At 37.9% G+C, this 19,940-nt stretch overlaps 3 protein-coding genes and 1 long non-coding RNA gene across 6 annotated transcripts; 2 read left to right on the forward strand and 2 right to left on the reverse strand.

The window, feature by feature from the left end:
* Window positions 1-172: 172 nt before the first annotated feature.
* LOC122343082 (gastrula zinc finger protein XlCGF7.1-like) lies at window positions 173-3,918 on the reverse strand. 2 transcript variants are annotated; one of them, XM_043237400.1, is made up of 3 exons: window positions 3,875-3,918; window positions 3,153-3,381; window positions 173-2,310 (listed from the first exon to the last, which is right to left on the reverse strand). In XM_043237400.1, exons 2-3 carry the CDS (start codon window positions 3,319-3,321, stop codon window positions 1,553-1,555), a joined length of 927 nt encoding a protein of 308 aa, XP_043093335.1. In that variant the 5' UTR covers window positions 3,322-3,381; window positions 3,875-3,918; the 3' UTR covers window positions 173-1,552. The 2 variants fall into 2 exon arrangements, with proteins under 2 accessions (XP_043093335.1, XP_043093334.1); XM_043237399.1 differs by lacking the exon at window positions 3,875-3,918 and adding an exon at window positions 3,496-3,864.
* Window positions 3,919-4,600: 682 nt separating this feature from the next.
* LOC122343164 lies at window positions 4,601-9,190 on the forward strand. The gene is made up of 4 exons (XR_006250682.1): window positions 4,601-5,006; window positions 5,326-5,367; window positions 6,423-7,966; window positions 8,107-9,190. It is a non-coding gene; the product is annotated as an uncharacterized LOC122343164 (long non-coding RNA).
* Window positions 9,191-10,281: 1,091 nt separating this feature from the next.
* LOC122342974 lies at window positions 10,282-16,388 on the forward strand. Its single transcript, XM_043237213.1, has 5 exons — window positions 10,282-10,334; window positions 11,891-14,527; window positions 15,450-15,586; window positions 15,817-15,932; window positions 16,112-16,388. The coding sequence occupies exons 2-5, from the start codon at window positions 11,902-11,904 to the stop codon at window positions 16,236-16,238; spliced, it is 3,006 nt and encodes a 1,001-aa protein (XP_043093148.1). The 5' UTR covers window positions 10,282-10,334; window positions 11,891-11,901; the 3' UTR covers window positions 16,239-16,388.
* Window positions 16,389-17,691: 1,303 nt separating this feature from the next.
* Window positions 17,692-18,899, reverse strand: LOC122343130 (gastrula zinc finger protein XlCGF49.1-like). 2 transcript variants are annotated; one of them, XR_006250672.1, is made up of 2 exons: window positions 18,697-18,899; window positions 17,692-18,469 (listed from the first exon to the last, which is right to left on the reverse strand). XR_006250672.1 is itself a non-coding variant. In XM_043237486.1 (2 exons), exons 1-2 carry the CDS (start codon window positions 18,851-18,853, stop codon window positions 18,053-18,055), a joined length of 537 nt encoding a protein of 178 aa, XP_043093421.1. In that variant the 5' UTR covers window positions 18,854-18,899; the 3' UTR covers window positions 17,692-18,052. The 2 variants fall into 2 exon arrangements, 1 of the variants encoding a protein (XP_043093421.1); XM_043237486.1 differs by having other exon boundaries at window positions 17,692-18,432.
* Between the last annotated feature and the right edge of the window lie 1,041 nt (window positions 18,900-19,940).

Raw genomic sequence — 19,940 nt, forward strand, 5'->3', positions numbered from 1 at the left:
AAGCCTTGCTTGAGGGTCTCACCTCAGCTGCGGTATTGAAGGTGGAGAGATCACTACAGTCCCTGCCAGATCTGGGACTCGAACCTTCAGGTTCATATAAACGTCATATAAATGCTCGTTCTTTCTAAAGAAATTTAAAGGAACAAGGGTCTGAGTATTTTTCTGCTGCTTTTATTTGTACTCGTTTGGAAGTCCTTTGGAGTTGTTTTGTGCATTCCAGTCATCGACAAATAAATGAAGTACGAATGTATACATCACAAGTTCTCTTTTTATGTGAAATAATGATAAATACCATTCATACCATTACCTTTCATCGTAAATCATTGGTATATAAAATATCAATGCCGAGTCTTTATGTAAGGACCAAACACCCATTTGACTCAAGCAGGGGCGGTTCGAGGATTTCATCTTTAGGGAGACTTCGCCCTCAGAGACCATTAAGTACAACGATACAAATGACCTTGTAGCTGCAATAGTATTCATACCCCTTTATTTATTTTCTTTTATATTTTACGTTGCTGCCTTAAGTTAATCTGCTTTAGTCCGGTTTAGCTCGGTCCGGTTGGATACGGGCAGATGCACATGTTCAGGTTTCTCCAGAAAACATCTGATTGGGTTTAATCCCAGGCAGTGGCTGGGTCCCTCAAGAACATTCACGGGAGTCGTCTTTAAGCGACTCTTGCTGTGGGATTAGGGTCACTGTCCTGTTGGAAGGTGAACCGTCTGCTCAGTCTGGATTTGTGTGTTCCTTTAAGGCTAATATAAGAAATGCATGAATCTGTTAAACCACCACGCATCTAACCGTTTCTGAAAGGACCACTCCAATATTTTCAAACACAGGTTAATCTTCCATCTCCCCTAGAGTTAAACCAGTCTGGTTTTTCAGGTGCTGTCTGAATAATCTCTTTCTTGGATGATGAATTTAAAGCAGAAGCACAGGAAACAAATCCTGTTGAAAGCAACTACTCAGGATCCTAGATGGTGGAAGGGGTGGAAGACATTGGAGTCAAATTTTTGTTGTACGTTTGAGTAGATACACACCAACGGGTGCTAGTGTGGCGATGTTAATATTAAATTGTGTATATCTATCTATATATGTGTGTGTGTGTGTATTCGGCCAATCACAACACACTGGATATCTGTCCAATCAGAGCACACCTCATTTTTTGGAACAGTTAGCTGTGTAGAAATCGACCCGTTTCAGAAGACAGGGCTTAGACGAGAAACAATGTACAGCATGTTTTGTTAGTTTTTTTTACTTAAACCACAAACACTTTGCATTATGCACAAAATAACGTTCTTTTCAGCAACACCACACGACCCCTCTAACTAAATGATAAGCTAAAGAGCACCCATCGTCGGCAGACACAAAGATAGAAGTTTGGGTGATATTTTGCTTTAGAGGAATCAAAAGTAGAGCCAATCAACATTTGAAAGTAACTACTTTTTGGTGAAGTATAAAAGTTATACATAAGTTACAAATAATTTAAATAGTCAGTCATGAATTTGAACGCAGCGTAGAGTCTTGAACATCCGTGCTAAAAGGAAAAAGCTAGCTGTCTAATCGCACTAAGGCCTTCTCTCTCGAATGAACCCTGGCGTGATAATTGAGGCTTTCTTTATATCTGAACCCCACTCCGCACCGGTCGCAAGCGAACGGTTTCTCTCCGGTGTGAACGCTCACGTGGGACCGGAGTTGCTTTTTCTGCACAAAAGCCTTCCCGCACTGAACGCACTCGAAGAGATTCTCTCCGGTGTGAATTTTCGTGTGAGTCTGAAGGTTCCCCTTGAGGCCGAAGCTCTTCCCGCACTGCTGGCAGACGAAAGGCCTCTGTCCCGTGTGAACCTTCGTGTGGGCGTCGAGGAGTTTTTTCAGCGCGAAGCTCTTGTCGCACCGGCAACACTTGAACGGCTTGTCTTCGCCGTGAGTTCTCGCGTGAATCTTGAGTCCCCCGTTTCGCATAAAACTCTTCCCGCACAGCTCGCAGGTGAAAGGCCTCTCTCCGGTGTGGATTCGCATGTGGGCGTTGAGGTTTTTTTTCTGCGTGAAACACTTCCCGCACTGAGCGCACGCGATCGGCTTCTTTTCGTGGACTTTGAGGCTTGCTTTTTCCCGAAGCGTTCCTCCGCGCCGTCGGCAGGTGAGGGAGCTCCTTCCGGAAGGGACCCCCACACGGGATTCAAGCTTGGTGGCTGGGTTTGTCCGAGCTCGTTTTTGCGAGGTGGTCGTTTCAGTCTGCGAGGAACTAAACGCTTCTTCTCCGGGTTTGGAGTCACATTCTTGACTCTCCTCTTTCAGTGTCGTCGGGTCTGAGGAGAAATAAACCGAAGGCACATACATCAATAACTATCTCTCAACAATCAGTTAGATGTTTATCAATTAACTAAACATTACGTGCGAAATTTGAGTAAACGTTGAATAGTTCTTCGCTCCACTTGTTTTGGATATAGCCTCAATAAGTTGAGTTCTACTGTTTTTTGAATCCGTTCAGCGTTCATTTTTGAAGACGCTAACGGTCCAATCGGATTCAATGATCTATGCTAAGCTATGCTAAAGGCGCTATCGCGAGATCGGGTGGACGGATTCCAAAAACCGGTGAAACTCAACTTATTAACTCTGGGGGAGTTAGAGAATGAGCTCGTTTCCCCCCCAAAAAAGTGTTCTTTGATCTTCTGGATGTCTGAAGGCACGTTATCTCGGCGTACAAAATACAACCGTTTTCCCAGAAACGACTTTACAACTCGACCCAGCATCAAATCCTTTCTTTTGGGCAGCTGGTAAGAAATGTTTTTGGATGGCTAAAGTAGTGAATAACTAGTTTTATTCAGGTTTCAGAAGCTCAAAATGGCTTTGCATAAACTCATAAGCTCTCTTTTTATTACAGATCTTTTTTCTACGCATGCGCTTCCCTTGAAAGACGTCGTCTTCATAACCTTTATATCTTTTATGCTGATGATGCTCTGTGTTTCTCCACAACCTAGCCTACATAAAACCATTTTCATAAAACCGAGATCTAGATTTCGATGAATAATGTACCATCATGTTGTTGTTTTTTTTGCAATTAAGGACCTGGTTGCATTTAAAGACTTTGCTGTTAATGTATTATTATGTCTAGTTGATTAGTCGTGTCTCTCTGAGAATGAAACCCAACCTGTTTGATCTTCACGCTTGACTCTGAACTCTTCTTCGATCTTCACGTCTTCTTTCTCCTCTTTAATAAACACCGTCTTTATGTGTTCCTCGGTTTCTTCATGTTTGACTCTGAACGTTTCTTCGATCTTCAGGTCTTCACTCTCCTCTTTAATAAACGCCATCTTCATAACAGCGTGCCGCGTCAAACTCAACTGAGTTTTTTTCCTGTTTGTTTGGACACTTTTTCCCTGAATTAAAAGATAAGAACAATGAAAAGCAGGGGAAAAACCAACAAAACAAATTTTTTTTAATTCATTACACTAGTATTTAATAATGGTATAGTATTTATTAATGGTAATTACATTTAATAGGTTCCACTCTCATAAAAACATTGGCACGTGGTCTGAGAAAGTTTTATGACATGTTTGTTTTGAGCAGCACGTGTCGTCAGCGCGCGCTGATTCGAGTGATTCAAAACAGCGAATCGTTTTATGAAGCAACTGATTCAGTTGACTCGGTTTCGAAAAGCACCGTTTTTGATAAACCGATTCAAAATGCGGGCTACAAAATAAGACCGTTTCTGTAATCCAAACAAAATGCCTTTAATTTGTGACAACATATATAAAGCATGACACTGTTGCTTTCGGCAATAATTTACTTAACAGCTTTAAATATCCTGTTAATTCTCGAAGCGAAGGGCTGCGTTCGTTAAAACGCTTTAAACGATTATAAAGCGCGTACCTTTCTTCAGTCGAGTCAGAGGAGCTAGAGCGCGGCGCAGCTTTATGACATAACATAAAATAAAAGTCTTAGCCAACAATATAGAACGAATTTCAGAGCTATCGAAAGCTATCAATGCAGTTGAGATGAGCTTTATATCTAGTCTGACATCCAAATGTAAGCTTTTGAACACTTGCGATATTCTCAATCAAAAGATAACATTTCCGCATCTTGTTTAGATGCAGATGTTTACTAAACATGGACAATATCATCTGAAATAATAGTTAAAAATATATAATGAAAGTAAAACATTAGTCCTGGAAACAATTAGTTCATTATGGCATTTATTAAAATGGGTGACGATTGTTAATTTTAAAGAAGTTATTTTTTTCTAATAAATATAAAATTGGTAGCTCTTAATTATTAAACTGTAATGCTGAGTAACTATAGTCAAATATTAGGGAAAAAATAAGAGACATTAGTAGTATTTGTTTCAGTGGTACTCGCCTTCAGTCATAAAAACTATTAAACATTTAAAATATACTTTATGTAATATCAATTTATGTAATATCAATATTGTTAATAAGTATATATATATATATATATATATATATATATATATATATATATATATATATATATATATATATATATATATATATATATATATATATATATAAATAATCACTGCTTACCTTTCTCTTGGATTTCTGCCAAATTAAATGTATGCCACATGGGACTTTTATTTTGGACTGGCGCACTGACGTCATGACGCTGCGCCCCACCCCACTGTAATTCGGCTGAGGAAAGATTTGCGTTTTTAAGTATTTATAGTGTTTTATCGTTTCGAGACATTTTCTCTCACACTCTTCTGAACTCAGTGCAACTTCAGTGCAAATACTTGGCAAAACGATTCAGTTTCGTTTGGGTTCAGAGCGACGTCGCGCGCTTAAACAACTCACAACTAACTATAACGCGAACGTTTACAACAAACTACAAAATGTTCAGAGGTTTAGTTTGCATTTTCTCATGTCAGTTCTTATCTTAAACAGGACCCGGCGAAACGTGTCACTCTTAAAAAGATGGTGTTCATTAAAGAGGAGAGTGAAGACGTGAAGATTGAAGAAACATGAAGAAACTGAGGAACAAACAGGTAGGTTTTCATTCTCAGACCTTATAAGCTAATTCAATCAGAGTAGTTAATAATGCTAACTTTTTTTGAAGAATTGTATAAGAGTCCTAATTAAAGAACGCAATGTGGTTTTGATATCTTGTATGTTAAAGGCATGTCATTTCCATGCGTTTCAAAATAAAAATGATTTGACTGTCTAACAACCCGTGGTCTGCATGGTAGATGAATTGATATAACTGTTTTGCCTAGGCAGCTTTTTAATATGTATTTCACAGATAAATCCTTGTTTTCTGTACCCGAAGTTCTATGCGCTTATACAGGCTTTTATTTTGCAATGCAGACGTGACGTCATAAGAAAGCGCCGCGGACCGGCAAAACAAAGGTATGCTTTTAAAGCACTTACTGCGTTTAAACCATTCATTGTAAGTTCTTTAAAAGCGCTTTAATATAATGTAATGTAATTTTGTAATGCTTATTTTTGCATACGTAGTTTTTGTGTGCGTATAATTGGTAACAAAAATTGCTTGTTTTCTAACCATTTTTTTTTTACAAGATTGAATATTGTTTTGTGTCACATAATAAATCTAGATCGTAAAATAATAAGCTACTAAATATTTTTAGCTGAAAGCATATCTAGAAGGACAAAGAAATTCCTACAGCTTCCCTCTCACGGCGTCATAGCCCTCAATTTCTTTCTGATTTGGGGGATCCTTCTCTATTGAGCGAGCTAAATATATTTAACGTGAATTCTTAGTAAATATGCTGTTATATTACAGGCTGTTGGCATGAATTGTAATCACTGTACTTAAAATCTCAATGCTCCAATTTTTAAAAAAATCTGCTCCTCAAAAGTACTCCACTTCACAACATAGACAATATATTGTTAATATTTGCTTAATGACCTTACCATTGAAGGCAGGTTTCATTGATACCAATGCTGATGTCTCTATTAAATAGTTGAGAGCTGTCAATTTTAACATTTATTAGACTAACAAAAGAACTTCTAATTTAAGTGAACTTAAAAACAATCTTCACATAAACCAAACAGGTCAATTTTGAATTTTGTGGGAAATTCGACTTTTTCCAAACTCCTCCCAGACAGTTTTCACACAGATTGGTTGAGATCGTCTTTAGACATTGCTTACAAATGAATCCAAAAGTGTTTGGTATATTGAAAATCTAGACTATATCTTCTCGCCATTTATCTCCACACCGTAATATGAAATACACACCATAATACCGGAAAATACATGGTGTATTTGAGACTGGCCACCTAACAGCCAAATATAATGTAAAAAATTATTATTCCAGCTAGCGTTTCCAAAATAAACTCTTTCATGAGTTTAATCCTTGAAGTCTTGGCAGGTGTGGTAGTATCTGTGTCTAGCAGAAAAAACTAGACACGTGGTTTTGATACATTGTTGTTTTTCACCTTAGATCTAATGGCACCAAAGGAGGAGAAAGTAGTAGTTAATGAAAACGAAGAGGAAGATCAATATGAGAATCTTCATGATTACCAAACTGGAGAAAAACCATCGTCTCCGACTGAAAAGACGTCCACACGAGAAAGTCCACACGCTTTCAGTTTGAAAGAGTTTCAATCAACAAAACTCTAGAGACCACATGCAAATTCACTCTGGAAAGAAGACCTTCACCTGCGAACAGTGTGGGAAAAGCTTCAGTCAAAAAGCATGCTTTAACAAGCACATGAGAGTTCACACCGGAGAGAAACTTTACAAATGCGGAAAGAGTTACGCTCAACAAGGACACCTTGATATTCACACGAGAACTCACACCGGAGAGAAGCCTTTCGTATGCCAGTGCTGTAGAAAGAGCTTTTCTCATCAGGGAAACCTAAGCAGTCACATGAGAACTCACACGGGAGGGAATTCTTACATGTGTCTTCAGTGTGGAAGAAGTTTCGGTCAACGTGGATAATCATCTATTACTATTACTATCATCTATCATCTATATGCAAGGTGATATGCAAGGTGTTCCCAGTTCTGGTTGAGCTAATTAATGCAACCTAATAATTTGGGCTGCACGATAGTGTGATGTGCACATCTATGTTTGAAATTTGTTTATTTTTGTAAAGCTTTTCAGTACTTTTTGTTTGTTTTGTCATATAACAGAAATATATATTTTTCTAATATTGTGCAGCCCTAGGGGCAAATTTCCTTTAATAGATTTTAATAACAGAGTATTTAAGTTTAAGACAGGATAAAGAGATGAGTCTTTAATTTAGATTTAAACAGAAAGAGTGTGTCTGTCTCCTGAAAAATGTTAGGTAGATTGATCCAGGGGGAGCTGAACAGGAAAAAGATCTGCCACCCCCAGATGATTTTGATGTTCTAGGTATTATCAAATGACCAGAGATTTTAAGAACAAGGAATGCAATATGTGCTCACTCGAATACAGAGGTCCTAAACCATTCAGGGCTTTATACGTAATTAGCAAGATTTTAAAATGTATACAATGTTTAATAGGAAGCCAGTGCAGTGTTGACAGAACCGGGCTAATATGATCATACTTCCCAATTCTAGTAAGAACTCTAACTGCTGCATTTTATAACTTATTTAGCACCAAATAATGATTAAAATAATCTATTACTATTTAGATTATTACAATAATCTAAACTTGAGGTCATGAGCAAATGAATGATCTTTTCTGCATTAAGCATAGGTTATAATTTACATCTATATATATATATATATATATATATATATATATATATATAGATGGAATACTAAGGTTTTGCAAATGCTTGAAACATAGTTTTGAAGGAAATATCAAATTGCATGCCTAGGTTCCAAAATAACTGACAAGAGCAGTGTTATACATTGTACAAGTGTTTTACTACAAGTAAGAAATTAATAGTCATCTAGTTTTTAATGTCTGATTCCATTAGTTTTGCAGATCGGTACGTTTCATTGGGCACCAAAGAAATATGGAGCAGAGTATCATCAGCTTAGCAATGAACGGTAACACCATCTTTCCCTTTACAAAATTACACCTTTGTCATTTTAGATAAATAATTAAACTGTCTCATGTATAGTGTGGTTGTCTGGACAGATATGTTTGTGTAATATCAGCATGACTTGTTCTACCTTGCAACAAACAGCAGAAACATAGTTTCGAAAGGACTACCATGGCCTATGAACCTCAGATGTTCCACACCAGACTGTGAAGTCACTGTGGTAAAGAAACAAGACATTTCAAATGACAGTACAGCTTTTTGTTTTCATTAGTGGTGCTTGCCTAAAGCGAATATCACTATTTTGCTATTTTCAAAAGTGAGGTGCACATTTTCGAAAATCTTAGTATAGAACTGATCGCACTTCTAACACCACTAGTAATTTTTTCTAAACCTGATCTCACGATTATATTGTAAATGTAAATATTTTCATTCTACATAATCACTGTTTCAGAACACAAGAACATTGTTATTTGTATCGAGAACATTTTGGTGTTTTGGCTTAATCGCCAAAACACAACAATAAGAACTTCTTCCAACTTAGTACTTTTAACAGTTAATTCAGTAGCAAATAATACAAGGTACATGTTTCAAATCAACCTTAGTGCTAAATGGGTGTTACTGTACTGTTAAACCGTACATTACACAGTCAGACAAACTTACAAAAGTGATAAAAAACACATTAAAAGTAAGTTAGGGCCAGAGTGCAAGGCAGAACAGAAGAACCAGATACTGGCAGGCTTCGCACCTGAAAGCAAACCTGTGTTTAGGAAAGATGGAGACATGGAAATAAGCAAATTTTAAACCTGTTGTGACAAGCCAGCCCTTAGGCTTGCTCTGAGACGTGACCTGTTTGATGGTGAGCATCTTGAACTTGAACTCAAATTACTGAGCTGTTCAGCTGATGCTGATCTGAAACAGGCCGCAAGTCCATATTCTTCTTGGAAATAATGAAGTACTGTAGAACCCTGCTTCTCTTTCGAGAGGAGGGACCACCTCGATGGCCTCCTTCAGCATTTATTACTTGTTCCAAAACCCGAGCTTGCTCGTGACCCTCCACAGTGTAAATGATCCTGTTAAAACGTGGTTGAGGAGAACCAAACTGATTTCTGTAACCCCTTTCTACATTCTTTTTGGCGGACACTGGGATGTGTACTTACTAGCTATCACTGTGCCCTGAAGCACCTGTTGAATTAAAGAGGCTGGCCAAATGCAATCTTGCCCATGATCTGGAGATCAGGGAAAAACAGCAAGCCCTGGCATTGAATGAGCGACTAAGACCTCGAAAAAACATTCATCTAACTTGCTCTTTGAGGGTTCAGCCTGCTTCTCGGCAGGCAATTTAAAATTTTACTTGGCCACAGCAGGAGTTATCACTTCCACAAGTTCCTCGTATTGTGCACATTGGGGTGGTATAAACACTGGAAATTTTGTTTTAGGGCCTGTGACTACTTCTTGGGGTGTTCCACAGGAATCCATTCTTGGTCCACTGTTGTTTTTGCTATACATGTTGCCATTGGGGTTGATTTTTATGCGATAAAATATAAATGATATTATACTGAAAATAAAAGAGGCTCAATTTTCAAAAACATATTTGTAATATTTGCACTTTTTTGTGCTAGAAATATAGAGAGAAATATTGTTTGTGTAACATAGGTCCATGTAATATCAGTACAGCTTGCTCAGCCTTGTAACAAAAAGCAGAAACGGACCATTTTGAAAGCACATTGGCCTATGAACCTCAAACATTTCAGTCCAGACTGTAAAGTCATCGTCGACAGCAAAGGCAACAGCTTCATTATTTTTGCTGTTGGCTTGGCTGGTGGCATTTGTGCGTGTGTGGTCCTGGTATTATGCGATAGAAGAAATAGTTTGTACAGTAAAGTAATGAAATCTATGGAAAGTGCCATAAAAATAAACTTAACCCTAAAACTTCATCACAGTATCTCATGTTGGGCCTTTTCAACGGGTTCACGTTTTTATAATAAAATATATCCATCACCCTAATCCTTAAAGGAAGGTTAAGTGGATTGGTTCAAAACATTTTTTTTGTTATTCTGGTTAAAATGGCATAGCACCATAAAATGTTCTGTCCTGCTTGCCTGTCAAAATATGTATTTTCATTAGTATTAGTATGTTATTTGTGAAAGGCCCAATGAGATAACTTTGACAAGCTACTGTGATTTTGTGAGATATGGCTTATAATAATAAAATAAAAATGCTATTAAGATTGCAATGAGAAAGGATAACAAAACAGGATAATTCTTCCTCTTTTTTGTTTTTTTGGTTGTCATGTGACTCATTAGCTTTAGTATAAATAGCCAAGTATTGGTTCCATTCTTTGTCTGAATTTGTGCCTGTATGATCGTGTTCAGGTGAGCTATTCTGATGATTTATTTTGCATATTGTATCTCAGCATTATTTGACTTTTTCCTAAATGGTTATTGTCTCAATTTAACCAGTCATTAGCTATGAATTTTGCCTCAAACGTCTAATTTACTGTTTATTATTAGTGAGTTAATTGTTAAGTGTAGGTATTGGATAGGATTAGGTATGTAGAATATGACCATGCAAAATATGTGTTTTATTATAGTGGTGTAAATCGTTATGGTTATGAGATCAGTTTGCATACCCAGTGATATGACATTTGTATATACCTCAAAAAGTTAATAGTTTTTAAAGATTTTAATGGGATAGGACAGTGTAATTTACAGAGAAACTTGACACACTTTACAATTTACACACTCAAGAAAATCTTTCAGGCTTCTGTGCCTAAATGCGCAATGTGTAAAATAGTGTAAATCCATATTTGGTGAAAAAACGAGGTACTCCAGTTGTACCAAAAAATATGTCCATGTAGAAAATATAATTGTAAATATTTCTAGTCATTTTTAATTCTTATCCCACAAAAATGAAGAATAGTTCACACAAAAATGTAAATTATCCCATACTTTACTCACCCCCAAGCCATTCAAGATGTATATGACTTTCTTCTTTCAGACAATCTTTTTTTTTTCTTATTTATCTTGGCTCATCCAAGCTTGGCAATGCTCGTGGATAGCGGCCATTATTTTGAAGCTCCGTAAATCGCATGTATCTGCAAGTTTTACTGTGATGTAAAACTAACCTATATGCTTCCAGGGGGTTATCATAAGTCCTCTGAAACAGATCTATGGGTTTTTGTAATAAACATATTTCTAGTGTTAAAATTATAACGAGTTATTTTTATGTCGCAGTTGAGAAATATTCAGGTTTTGAATATTCTGAATAGTTTTATGTCAATTTTGATTTCAATTTGATGTCTTTTCAAACATCTGTTGCCAATGGGTTAAGCTTGGACCCTGATGATCATTGTTTGCGACTATATTTTTTGTCTTGGATTACTTTTTTTCCCCCACATGACTGGCAATTTTGCTCTTGAAAAAAGCAGGTACAGAGAGGACCCTTGGTTCAGTTCTCCTTCGCTCCTCATCTGCAGTGCAACAATATCAGAAGATTTCTTAAGATTTTTAGGTTAAGAAAAAAAGCCCTGTGAGGAACCAGATTCACCTTTGTTCAATACACAAATACACTTTTAAGAAAACAAGCAGAAAGGGCAGGTCATTCCACCAGGACAGAACATTTAATTTAAATGTCTGTGAAAGCGATTTTGTGCCTCTTTTGGACAGCATAATTAAGCAACGTTCATTTGCAGAACCCAAGCTTTTAAAAGGCACGTTTTACATAAAGTTTTAGGTAAAGGGGTGCAGTGCCAGTGATGGTTTTGTTGCATTCTAAGCTAATTTTGAATGAAACCTTACACACTTAATTTTAAAGTCTGGCCAACACAACGTGTGATAGCATGCTCCAGGGACCGGTCTAGAGTGAGCATTCTTCAAAAAGTTAGGTGACACCAGGCAACAAATGTAATTCTTTCTTTCTTCTTAATCAGGTTAAGCTGTCATGGATACTGGCAAGACTTTCCTCACTATCCTTTATCTGCTTCTATACAGCTGTTCAGGCACAGCTGAAATTGATGTCTCCCAAATCAATAAAGTGGAAAAGGGCATGTCAGCCACTAAAGAATTTCTCCAAAGTCTCAGTGAAGTTTTTAAAAACGAGGGGAGAGACACAGCTCGTGACCCACCCACAAAAGTCGTAAAAGTCTTTGGTTCTTTTGGCAAAGTTGCAGTAAGTTTTGGCTTTATCAAGTCTTCAATTAACTTCATCTTTGCATTCACTCCACAATCGGATCCAACACTGCAGTTCATGCAGGAACAGTTTGCTGGGGTCAACAGTAAACTCAACTCTCTCTCTCTTCAAGTTTCCACCCTGCGAACAGAAATGAAATGGACCGACTACGCAAGCAGCTATGCCAAAGACGAGAATGTGATCAAGAACTCCTGGGCTAAGTTAACCGAGTTTATACAGACTGCTCCTTTGGCTTCCACGCAAGAACAGAAGACCAGGCTGGCTGAGAGTTTCACCACTTTCTATAAAAACACTGGCACAGACAAGAGTGTTGCTAATTTATACCGATACATCACTGAGAACAATAACGTCAGGTTGAATAAGAATCTTTTAAAGCTCATTATCAAGAAATCCAATGGTAATTTTAATGTTCTGGTGCAATACTCTGCCTACTTCACCACTCTGATGGTTTCAGGGCTGAATTTAAATGTGTTTTATAACAAATTAAAGGGCTGTGATGATGAAGTAAAGGTACAAGAAGCAGTCAAAGAACTGTCCAACACTTTATCAGCCATACAGGATGCCTTGATTGAGTGTGCCGATGACTTTGAGAAGTGGGCTCACAAGGATGCTGTGAAACTTAGCAATCAACGATTCTCAAGTAGAGGAAAGCTAGCTTCAGATATTAAGCATCATTTGGAGAGAAAATTCCACTGGTTCAAATGGATAGTGATTGCCCACCCAAAAAATGCTCAAAAAGAGTTTACGTTTGGAAAGTCAATTTACATTAATGTTAAAAAAAAGACGTTTGTTCACGTAATTCATAAAGAAAAGGCTTCTACTGTTGATCAAAACATTAAGAACAATGTTACATCCAGTTTGCAAAAAGAATTATTAAATCAGATCAATACTCGGAAGTGTGCAACAATAAAAGATGAGCTGCTCCGCAGGCTTGGTGCTAAAGTTACCCGCCACATACTGTTTCTTCATGCTGTTACAAAACCCTCAGGCTATGCTCAAACAGATGTGCCAGATATTAAGCTAAGCTGTCACATAGCAGGACACCCTAACAACTCTCCCAGAGACTTTAATATCTACCTTCAAGGAAATACTGTGGTGAAAACTCCTTGTTCAGATGTGAATTGCAACCATGGAGAATGTAAACACATCAAGGACACCACACAAGTGTTCTGCAAGTGCTATAAGATGTTCCATGGTCCAGCTTGTAAGGAAAGCATTCAGAATATTATTAACTATGCAGTTTTGGAAGGTGAAATCAACAGTGTGATCTATAAACCTGTCCCTGGTCTAACAAAAATTTACTCGAGTGTCCAGGAGCTGAAGAAATACACTGAAGAGATACTTGGGTCTGTTAGAAATGACGTCCAGTGGACACAAACCATTGTCAAATACAGCAATGTGATTCAGAAGTTTCACTTCATCAACATATTACATTCACGACTTAAGAAAAGTGCAATAACCCAATGCCACTATGTTTCTGAATTTAAAGCTCAGTTCACAGAAGGAGGACACTCATTTAAGTTTTATCTCACTGAATTCCACAACATGATGATGGGCACTGGGGTTGGAGACAAACAAAACATTCTGGATATATTTCGCAACTCGCTTGTTCACAACTCCCAGAAACAGTCTGGTGAGCCAGTAGAGTGCACACAATACTACACTGACCAGATTGATTATTTTGTTCGCTACATATTTGCCCTAGAAAAGGAAGCTGTTTTAGCTTGGTCAAAATTTCTGCTGGTCACTGGAAAATCAAAGAACATTGTAGAGAAGGTTTTTAAGGACTATGTTTCACAGCAGTGGAGACTCTTCAATAAAAACGGATGTGGCCCTCTAAATGCTGCGGATCTTCAGAACAACCATTGCAAGGAGTTGTACCATAGCACAGCCCAGCAGCAAGTCAGAATTAAATGTGGTGGATTGCTGAAGCCTTTCCCACAAACCGTGGGGTGCTCTGGAGGGCAGTGGAGTGCCTTGCCTGCCTGCTACGCTGAGCAGGAAAATGGGAGAGTTGAGTGCAGATCTGAAGGTAGAGCCACCGTCTGTAAGGCCTCATGCTCGCCTGGCTGGGGCTCCGCCACACACCCTCAACCTGCTGAGTATAAATGCTCACAGCAACCTTGTCCATCCTTCACACCACACATGTGTAACAACTGCATGCAAGACTTTGTTTGTAAGGCCCATGAGGTCTGCACTGGCTCCTATGGCACATGTCGTGAAACGTGCCTGGTTAGACCCTGTGGAGTAAATGCCAGATGCTTCTCCTACAATCATGCCAGGAGCTGCACCTGTGTGAGCCCGTGGAAAGGAGACCCTTACCAGGGCTGCAGAAGTCAAGACCTCCAGTGGGTTAATACCAGAGGAGTACCATGGAGTATGTAAACTCTTTTACTTTTCATATATAATTGCATTAGATTAGGCTGAATCTTAACTTTTATGTGCCTATGTCTATGCTTTCAAGTTAATGGGCAATATTATAAATCTTTGCATTATTAAGCTAAAGGCCACAATCATGCTGCATTTCCACTGTCAGACCAGCATCACTATAAAAACTACTATCGTAAGGGCTACAATCAAATTGCAATCTTAAGGGGGCATGACACAAAGGTTCGCCCAATCTCGTTTTACCTATATAGTACTGCATCCACCATATCTCCAAAATGTCTTTAGTTTTATCATATTTATAAAAGAAGGATACAGCTTTACGATTCTCTCTGGAAAAAAAAACGAGCTCATAGAGGTGTACCATGTAGGTGGAGCTAAAGAGTGATGAAATTTTATCTTTACCTTGTAACCCAAAACACACTTCTTTAGAGAATTTTTTCCTGAACGAATGCTGTTCTCTAGCTCTGGGAGAAATGCCCATATAAGGAATTACATCCGCAACTATGTCATGCAGACCAACGTAAAAAAAACCTCAGAAACTTGTAAATCCTCTGTCATATGTCCAAATAGTTTTTTGAAACTTTGTTCATATTTAACATGAGAATCCGACTCTTTAACAGTGTACACAACTCTGAATTAAATTCTGTCACACGCATGCTGGTGATTAAAGGTGAGTTTTAAAACCGATTAAAATGGTTATTTAAAATGTTTTAAATGCTAATGTTAGACGATAGCTGGATATGAAAATGAGAAGCATCGCCAAGCGCCTCCTGACTCGTGACCACTCTTAAGATGGCCCGCATTAGACCAAGGTTGTTCAGCGGTCTGAAAACCCCTGGCTGTTGGCTCTGGCACTCACTAGCACGCTTGCTATTGGGCTTCATTAACCCAGAAATCCTTGTGGTTTACAGATGCTGTTCGATCTCCAACCCAAGTAGTAGTGTGCAAAGCCATTGGACCTGACGGAGGGTGGCACAGTGGGTTTGTAAGGAATCAGCTCTGCATCTATGAATATAACTGGGGAGAGCATCATGCCAGAAACTATGAGGTACTCAGTCCAGTACATTATTTTGGTCACATTTTATTTTAAAGTCTAATTCTAATAATAAGCTAATTAATTAATAAGTTAATTAGTTAATAATGAGACTGACCCCTATACTGAAGTGTTACCATTGCTTTTTTCATATATTTAAATCATTTAAGATAACAAACACGTAGAACAATTAGATTCCAGGCAAGGAGATGACACCTATCCTATTCTGTATGGATAATGTGCAGGTTCTTGTTGATCCATGTGGAGGACGTGGTTGGAGATGGATGCTGGGGGCACAGGGGAACATGCTCTCGTATGACGAATCGAAAAGGTTTCCTGGAGTCAAATACTACGTTTGTAGGTTAGTGCCAATACAATTCACCATGCAAAAAAGTAAAATTCGATGAAAAAATTGATCTTGGCAGACTTTAAACGAAACATCCACCTCAGAAGTGACAGAAACGTTTCATTGAGTTTAAGATCATGTCTCGCTGTGCGTGTTTGTGATGGTGTTCTAATGTGCACTTTCTCACCCAATAGTGCAACACACGATGGCCGCGTAGGGAAGCTTTTCAACACTTATCTTGGCTTTCTGTGCCATATTGCCAGGGGCACAGCTAACAGGGATAGAAGTTTCTATTCTCTGGTTACACAACCATGTTTTTGAAGTCACTTCACCGATTTGCTATTCAGTGCTTAAGCACCTCCAGTTCCTTTTTCAAGCTTTGCAGTAGTGGAAATGAACCTGAATGAATGGAGACTATATTTCTATTCTTCACAGCCTTGCTTTTGTTTGCATTAAAATTTTTTAAACATCCATCTGTCTCTACTGTACATCATTCACAATCCTTATGAACAGTCAGATTGTGTGAATTTATAACTGGATGCATAATGTCCTCTGAGGCAGATCCATGGGTTTTTGTAACAAAATATTTCTAGTTTTAAAATTCTAACCTAACTTACTTCCAGCCGCAGCACTAGTATTTTGTCTAAATGTCTTCAGTAGTTTGCGTGATCATTTTCAAACAACAGGGAAGACTTGGCCTGTGTAAAATCTCCATCATCACTCAAGGTTTTGTTGGGCATATTCACACACTCCTGACTTGTACACCACACTGTCCTTATAGACTGTTACAGAAAACTCTTTACAAACCACCAGAAAGTCTGAAAAAGAGCTTTTTTATATCTCCGAAACCACCTACTCATTGAGTATTTACTTACTTAATGAGTGCTAAAAGAGTAGGTGCTTTAATTCAAAATCTCATCTCGTATGAATGCGGTCCGCCATGTTTGTTAACAAGTGATCAATGACATGCGCAAAAACAAATTTTGATGGTAATGACATTTTGCTATTTTTTTGGTCTTGTTGGAAAAACTAAACAAAAAAATCCCTCAAAAACACTGCCCTTATGATTGTAGTATAATCAATAAATTTTGGGTTGATTTAGGCTTATTCTGAGTCTGTTCCTTCTCATCCCAAATATTTTGAACAATATATTATTTACGTATTCATTCGTGACGTGGTCTCTGCTCATGAATTTGCATATAATCGTATACTATAATGGATGCGAACGCATAATAGTTGTTATTTTGGTCATTATGATTGTTCATCGTTATAGAAACTGCCCTCTTTCCCTGAGCTTGTATGTTCTGCAGTTATAATAATAATAATAATAAAAAGAAAGTAAGAGCGACACTTCCACAAACATCTCATAGCATCAATAAATCCGAAACCCTACCAAGTATGTTTTACACCTCAAGCAAAAATAAAATTTTACTATACAGTTGCTCGACTGCGATTCGATGATGACGTATTGATCTCCCGTGGCCTCCTGGGATGGAATAGTATCCATCGACGAGCAGAAGCAGTAGGACATCCGGGAACTTCTCGACTATTTTTTTATGAATACTGAGGTTTCGGACATACTCATTTGCTGGCCTATTTAGTACATCACCCAGGTAATTCTCGACTGCTCTTTTATAACTACTGAGGTTTCAGAGATATTCGCTCGCCTACTTTAGAGTTTCATTCGTGACCCTTCGCGATATGACGTTAAAGTTGCATGAAGTTAACTATTAAAAACAATGGGGGAACACAAGATCAGAAAATTGCCTTTGGATGAGATTCATACTTCGCTTTAATAAATACATTTTAACACAGAAATATAAAACAGACTATAAGAATTTGAAGTAAATTCACCTCCTTGTTATGGAAGACCGCCAACACACCATTGGTAGAAACTTATTTATGTCTGAAACGCTTTCTACATTTATGGCGGGTAAAACAATCTTCCCTCAAGTGTGAGCTCTCATGTGAGTCCTGAGGTTTGCTTTTTTCATGAAACTCCACATTTCCACATTCGTGACACATAAAAGGCTCCCGTCCAACGTGAGTCGTTACGTGCCTCTTAAGTTTAGTCCTGCCTGCAAAACTCATCCCACACTGGTGGCATACAAAACAGCTCTCTCTTAAGTGGATCTTCATATGCTTATTAAAGCTTTCTTTGTACGGGAAGCGTTTTCCACAGCGATCGCAGGCGAAGGGTTTCTCCCGGTGTGAACTCTCATGTGAATCTTGAGCTTCCCTTGTCGGTTCACCGTTTTTCCGCACAGTTGGCAGGTGTAAGGCTTCTCTCTGGTGTGAATTCTCACGTGATTGTGAAACGTGGCTTTGTGTGGGAAACGCTTTCCGCATTGACCACAGGCGAACGGTTTCTCTCCGGCGTGAGTCCTCAGGTGACTCTTAAGGCTGTCGGTTCGCGTGAAACTCTTGGCGCATTGTTTACAGGCGTACGGCTTCTCTCCGGTGTGAATCCTCATGTGGACTTTAAGGTTTCCGTTTTTCCAAAACTCTTTCCGCACTGTTGGCAGACGAAAGCACTTGCAGTCTTCTGAGCTCTTTTTTGAGACAAAGTCGTTTTAGTCGTTTCTCTAAAGATCTCGTGGAATTAGATCTATATCGTGACTTGCGATACACAAGAGTTACTATATAGTCACAAACTAAATGTTTTGGCGTTAATAATACACAAATGAAAAGTTTTATTACTACACTCGCGGCATTCTTAAAGAAATCTTTAATTTCTGCAGAGCTGGACATTTTAACAAAGGATCAAACGAGGACCAACCTGTTTGTTCCTCGGCTTCTTCGCGTTTGCCTCTGAATGTTTCTTCCATCTTCACTTCTTCGCTCTCCTCTTTAATGAACACAATCTTTATTTGTTCCTCTGTATCTTCACGTTTGACTCTGAACGCTTCTTCGCTCTCCTCTTTAACAAACGCCATATTTATAATAGTGGGCCTTGAGGGGGTTTTCAGTGCGTTTGATCACTTTGTCCTGTTTAAGATTACAAAAAGGAAATAAAATGCATACTGAATCTCTGGGTGCATCTCAGTCGGCTCCTTAGTTCTGTTTAGTACACTGTTAAGGGAGTCAGTCAGAATGAGAATGGCTTTAAAAAAACTTGATAACAATAAAAAAGACTAAGATTAATGACGGTATTTACTCGTTTGTAAGTTATATTTAATACATTTCACATGTGAAATCACTTGCATTAAATGTCATTATTGCATAGAGACTGCGATTCTTCCTTTTCGAATCATTGAATCATTTTAAGAATCAGTTCATTCAATTGACTCGTTTATTTCACCACTTGCCAGTGACCGAATCCGTGTCTATGATAAACCGATTCATCATACAGGGGACAAAAATTTGATACATTTCTATGAAAATTATCTTCATGTCACTTGGTTAAGCGGTACATTAAATAATAATTTCATTCCACGGTTTTATATACAACTTCTATCAAATGATTAAAACGCACCTTTCTTCCGCCGAATCAAAGACGCAGGAGCGCTGCGCAGCGTTATGACGTCGCAACTCCAGGACAAAATAAAAGTCTTGTTCGCTAAAAACTATTTTAAATTAGAATAAAACATAGGATGCATTAAAGAGATCAATCGCAGAGCTGACAGCAAGCCAAGTTTGTTTATCATTAAGACCGGATTTTGCAAGTACTGAACACACCCATTGATACAAAATAAATGTTTTTTTTATGCTAGGCATTTTGGCAAAAAAAAATAAAAAGTAATAATAAAATGTGAATTGAAAAGCTATACATAAGAAATGTACTTGATCGCTAATTAAACATGATTGAGGATAAGTGAAAACAATAACAGACAATGAACAGGAAAAAATAAAGCATTAATTAGTGTATCCTAAAAATACATTTTACAGACACGTTTGTATGAAAGTAAAAAATAAAATAAATAAAATAAATAAATAAATGTCTTTCGAATAAAATTAATCAGCGATTACTGTGAGTGTCTCGGTCATATTTATATTCATATAAAAATATTTATATATTTATAT

Source organism: Puntigrus tetrazona, chromosome 4 (genome assembly GCF_018831695.1).
Source record: "Puntigrus tetrazona isolate hp1 chromosome 4, ASM1883169v1, whole genome shotgun sequence".
Lineage (NCBI taxonomy): Eukaryota > Metazoa > Chordata > Actinopteri > Cypriniformes > Cyprinidae > Puntigrus > Puntigrus tetrazona.

Bases quoted from the DNA above. Each gene is read 5' to 3' on its own strand.
- LOC122343082 (XM_043237400.1), bottom strand. From the start codon at position 3,321: ATGAAGATGGCGTTTATTAAAGAGGAGAGTGAAGACCTGAAGATCGAA. The intron at 2,311-3,152 runs GTTGGGTTTCAT...ATTTCTCCTCAG, and splicing joins CAAGCGTGAAGATCAAACAG to ACCCGACGACACTGAAAGAG.
- LOC122342974 (XM_043237213.1), top strand. From the start codon at position 11,902: ATGGATACTGGCAAGACTTTCCTCACTATCCTTTATCTGCTTCTATAC. The intron at 14,528-15,449 runs GTATGTAAACTC...TGTGGTTTACAG, and splicing joins TACCAGAGGAGTACCATGGA to ATGCTGTTCGATCTCCAACC. The intron at 15,587-15,816 runs GTACTCAGTCCA...GATAATGTGCAG, and splicing joins ATCATGCCAGAAACTATGAG to GTTCTTGTTGATCCATGTGG.
- LOC122343130 (XM_043237486.1), bottom strand. From the start codon at position 18,853: ATGGCGTTTGTTAAAGAGGAGAGCGAAGAAGCGTTCAGAGTCAAACGT. The intron at 18,433-18,696 runs GTTGGTCCTCGT...GTCTGCCAACAG, and splicing joins AGAAGCCGAGGAACAAACAG to TGCGGAAAGAGTTTTGGAAA.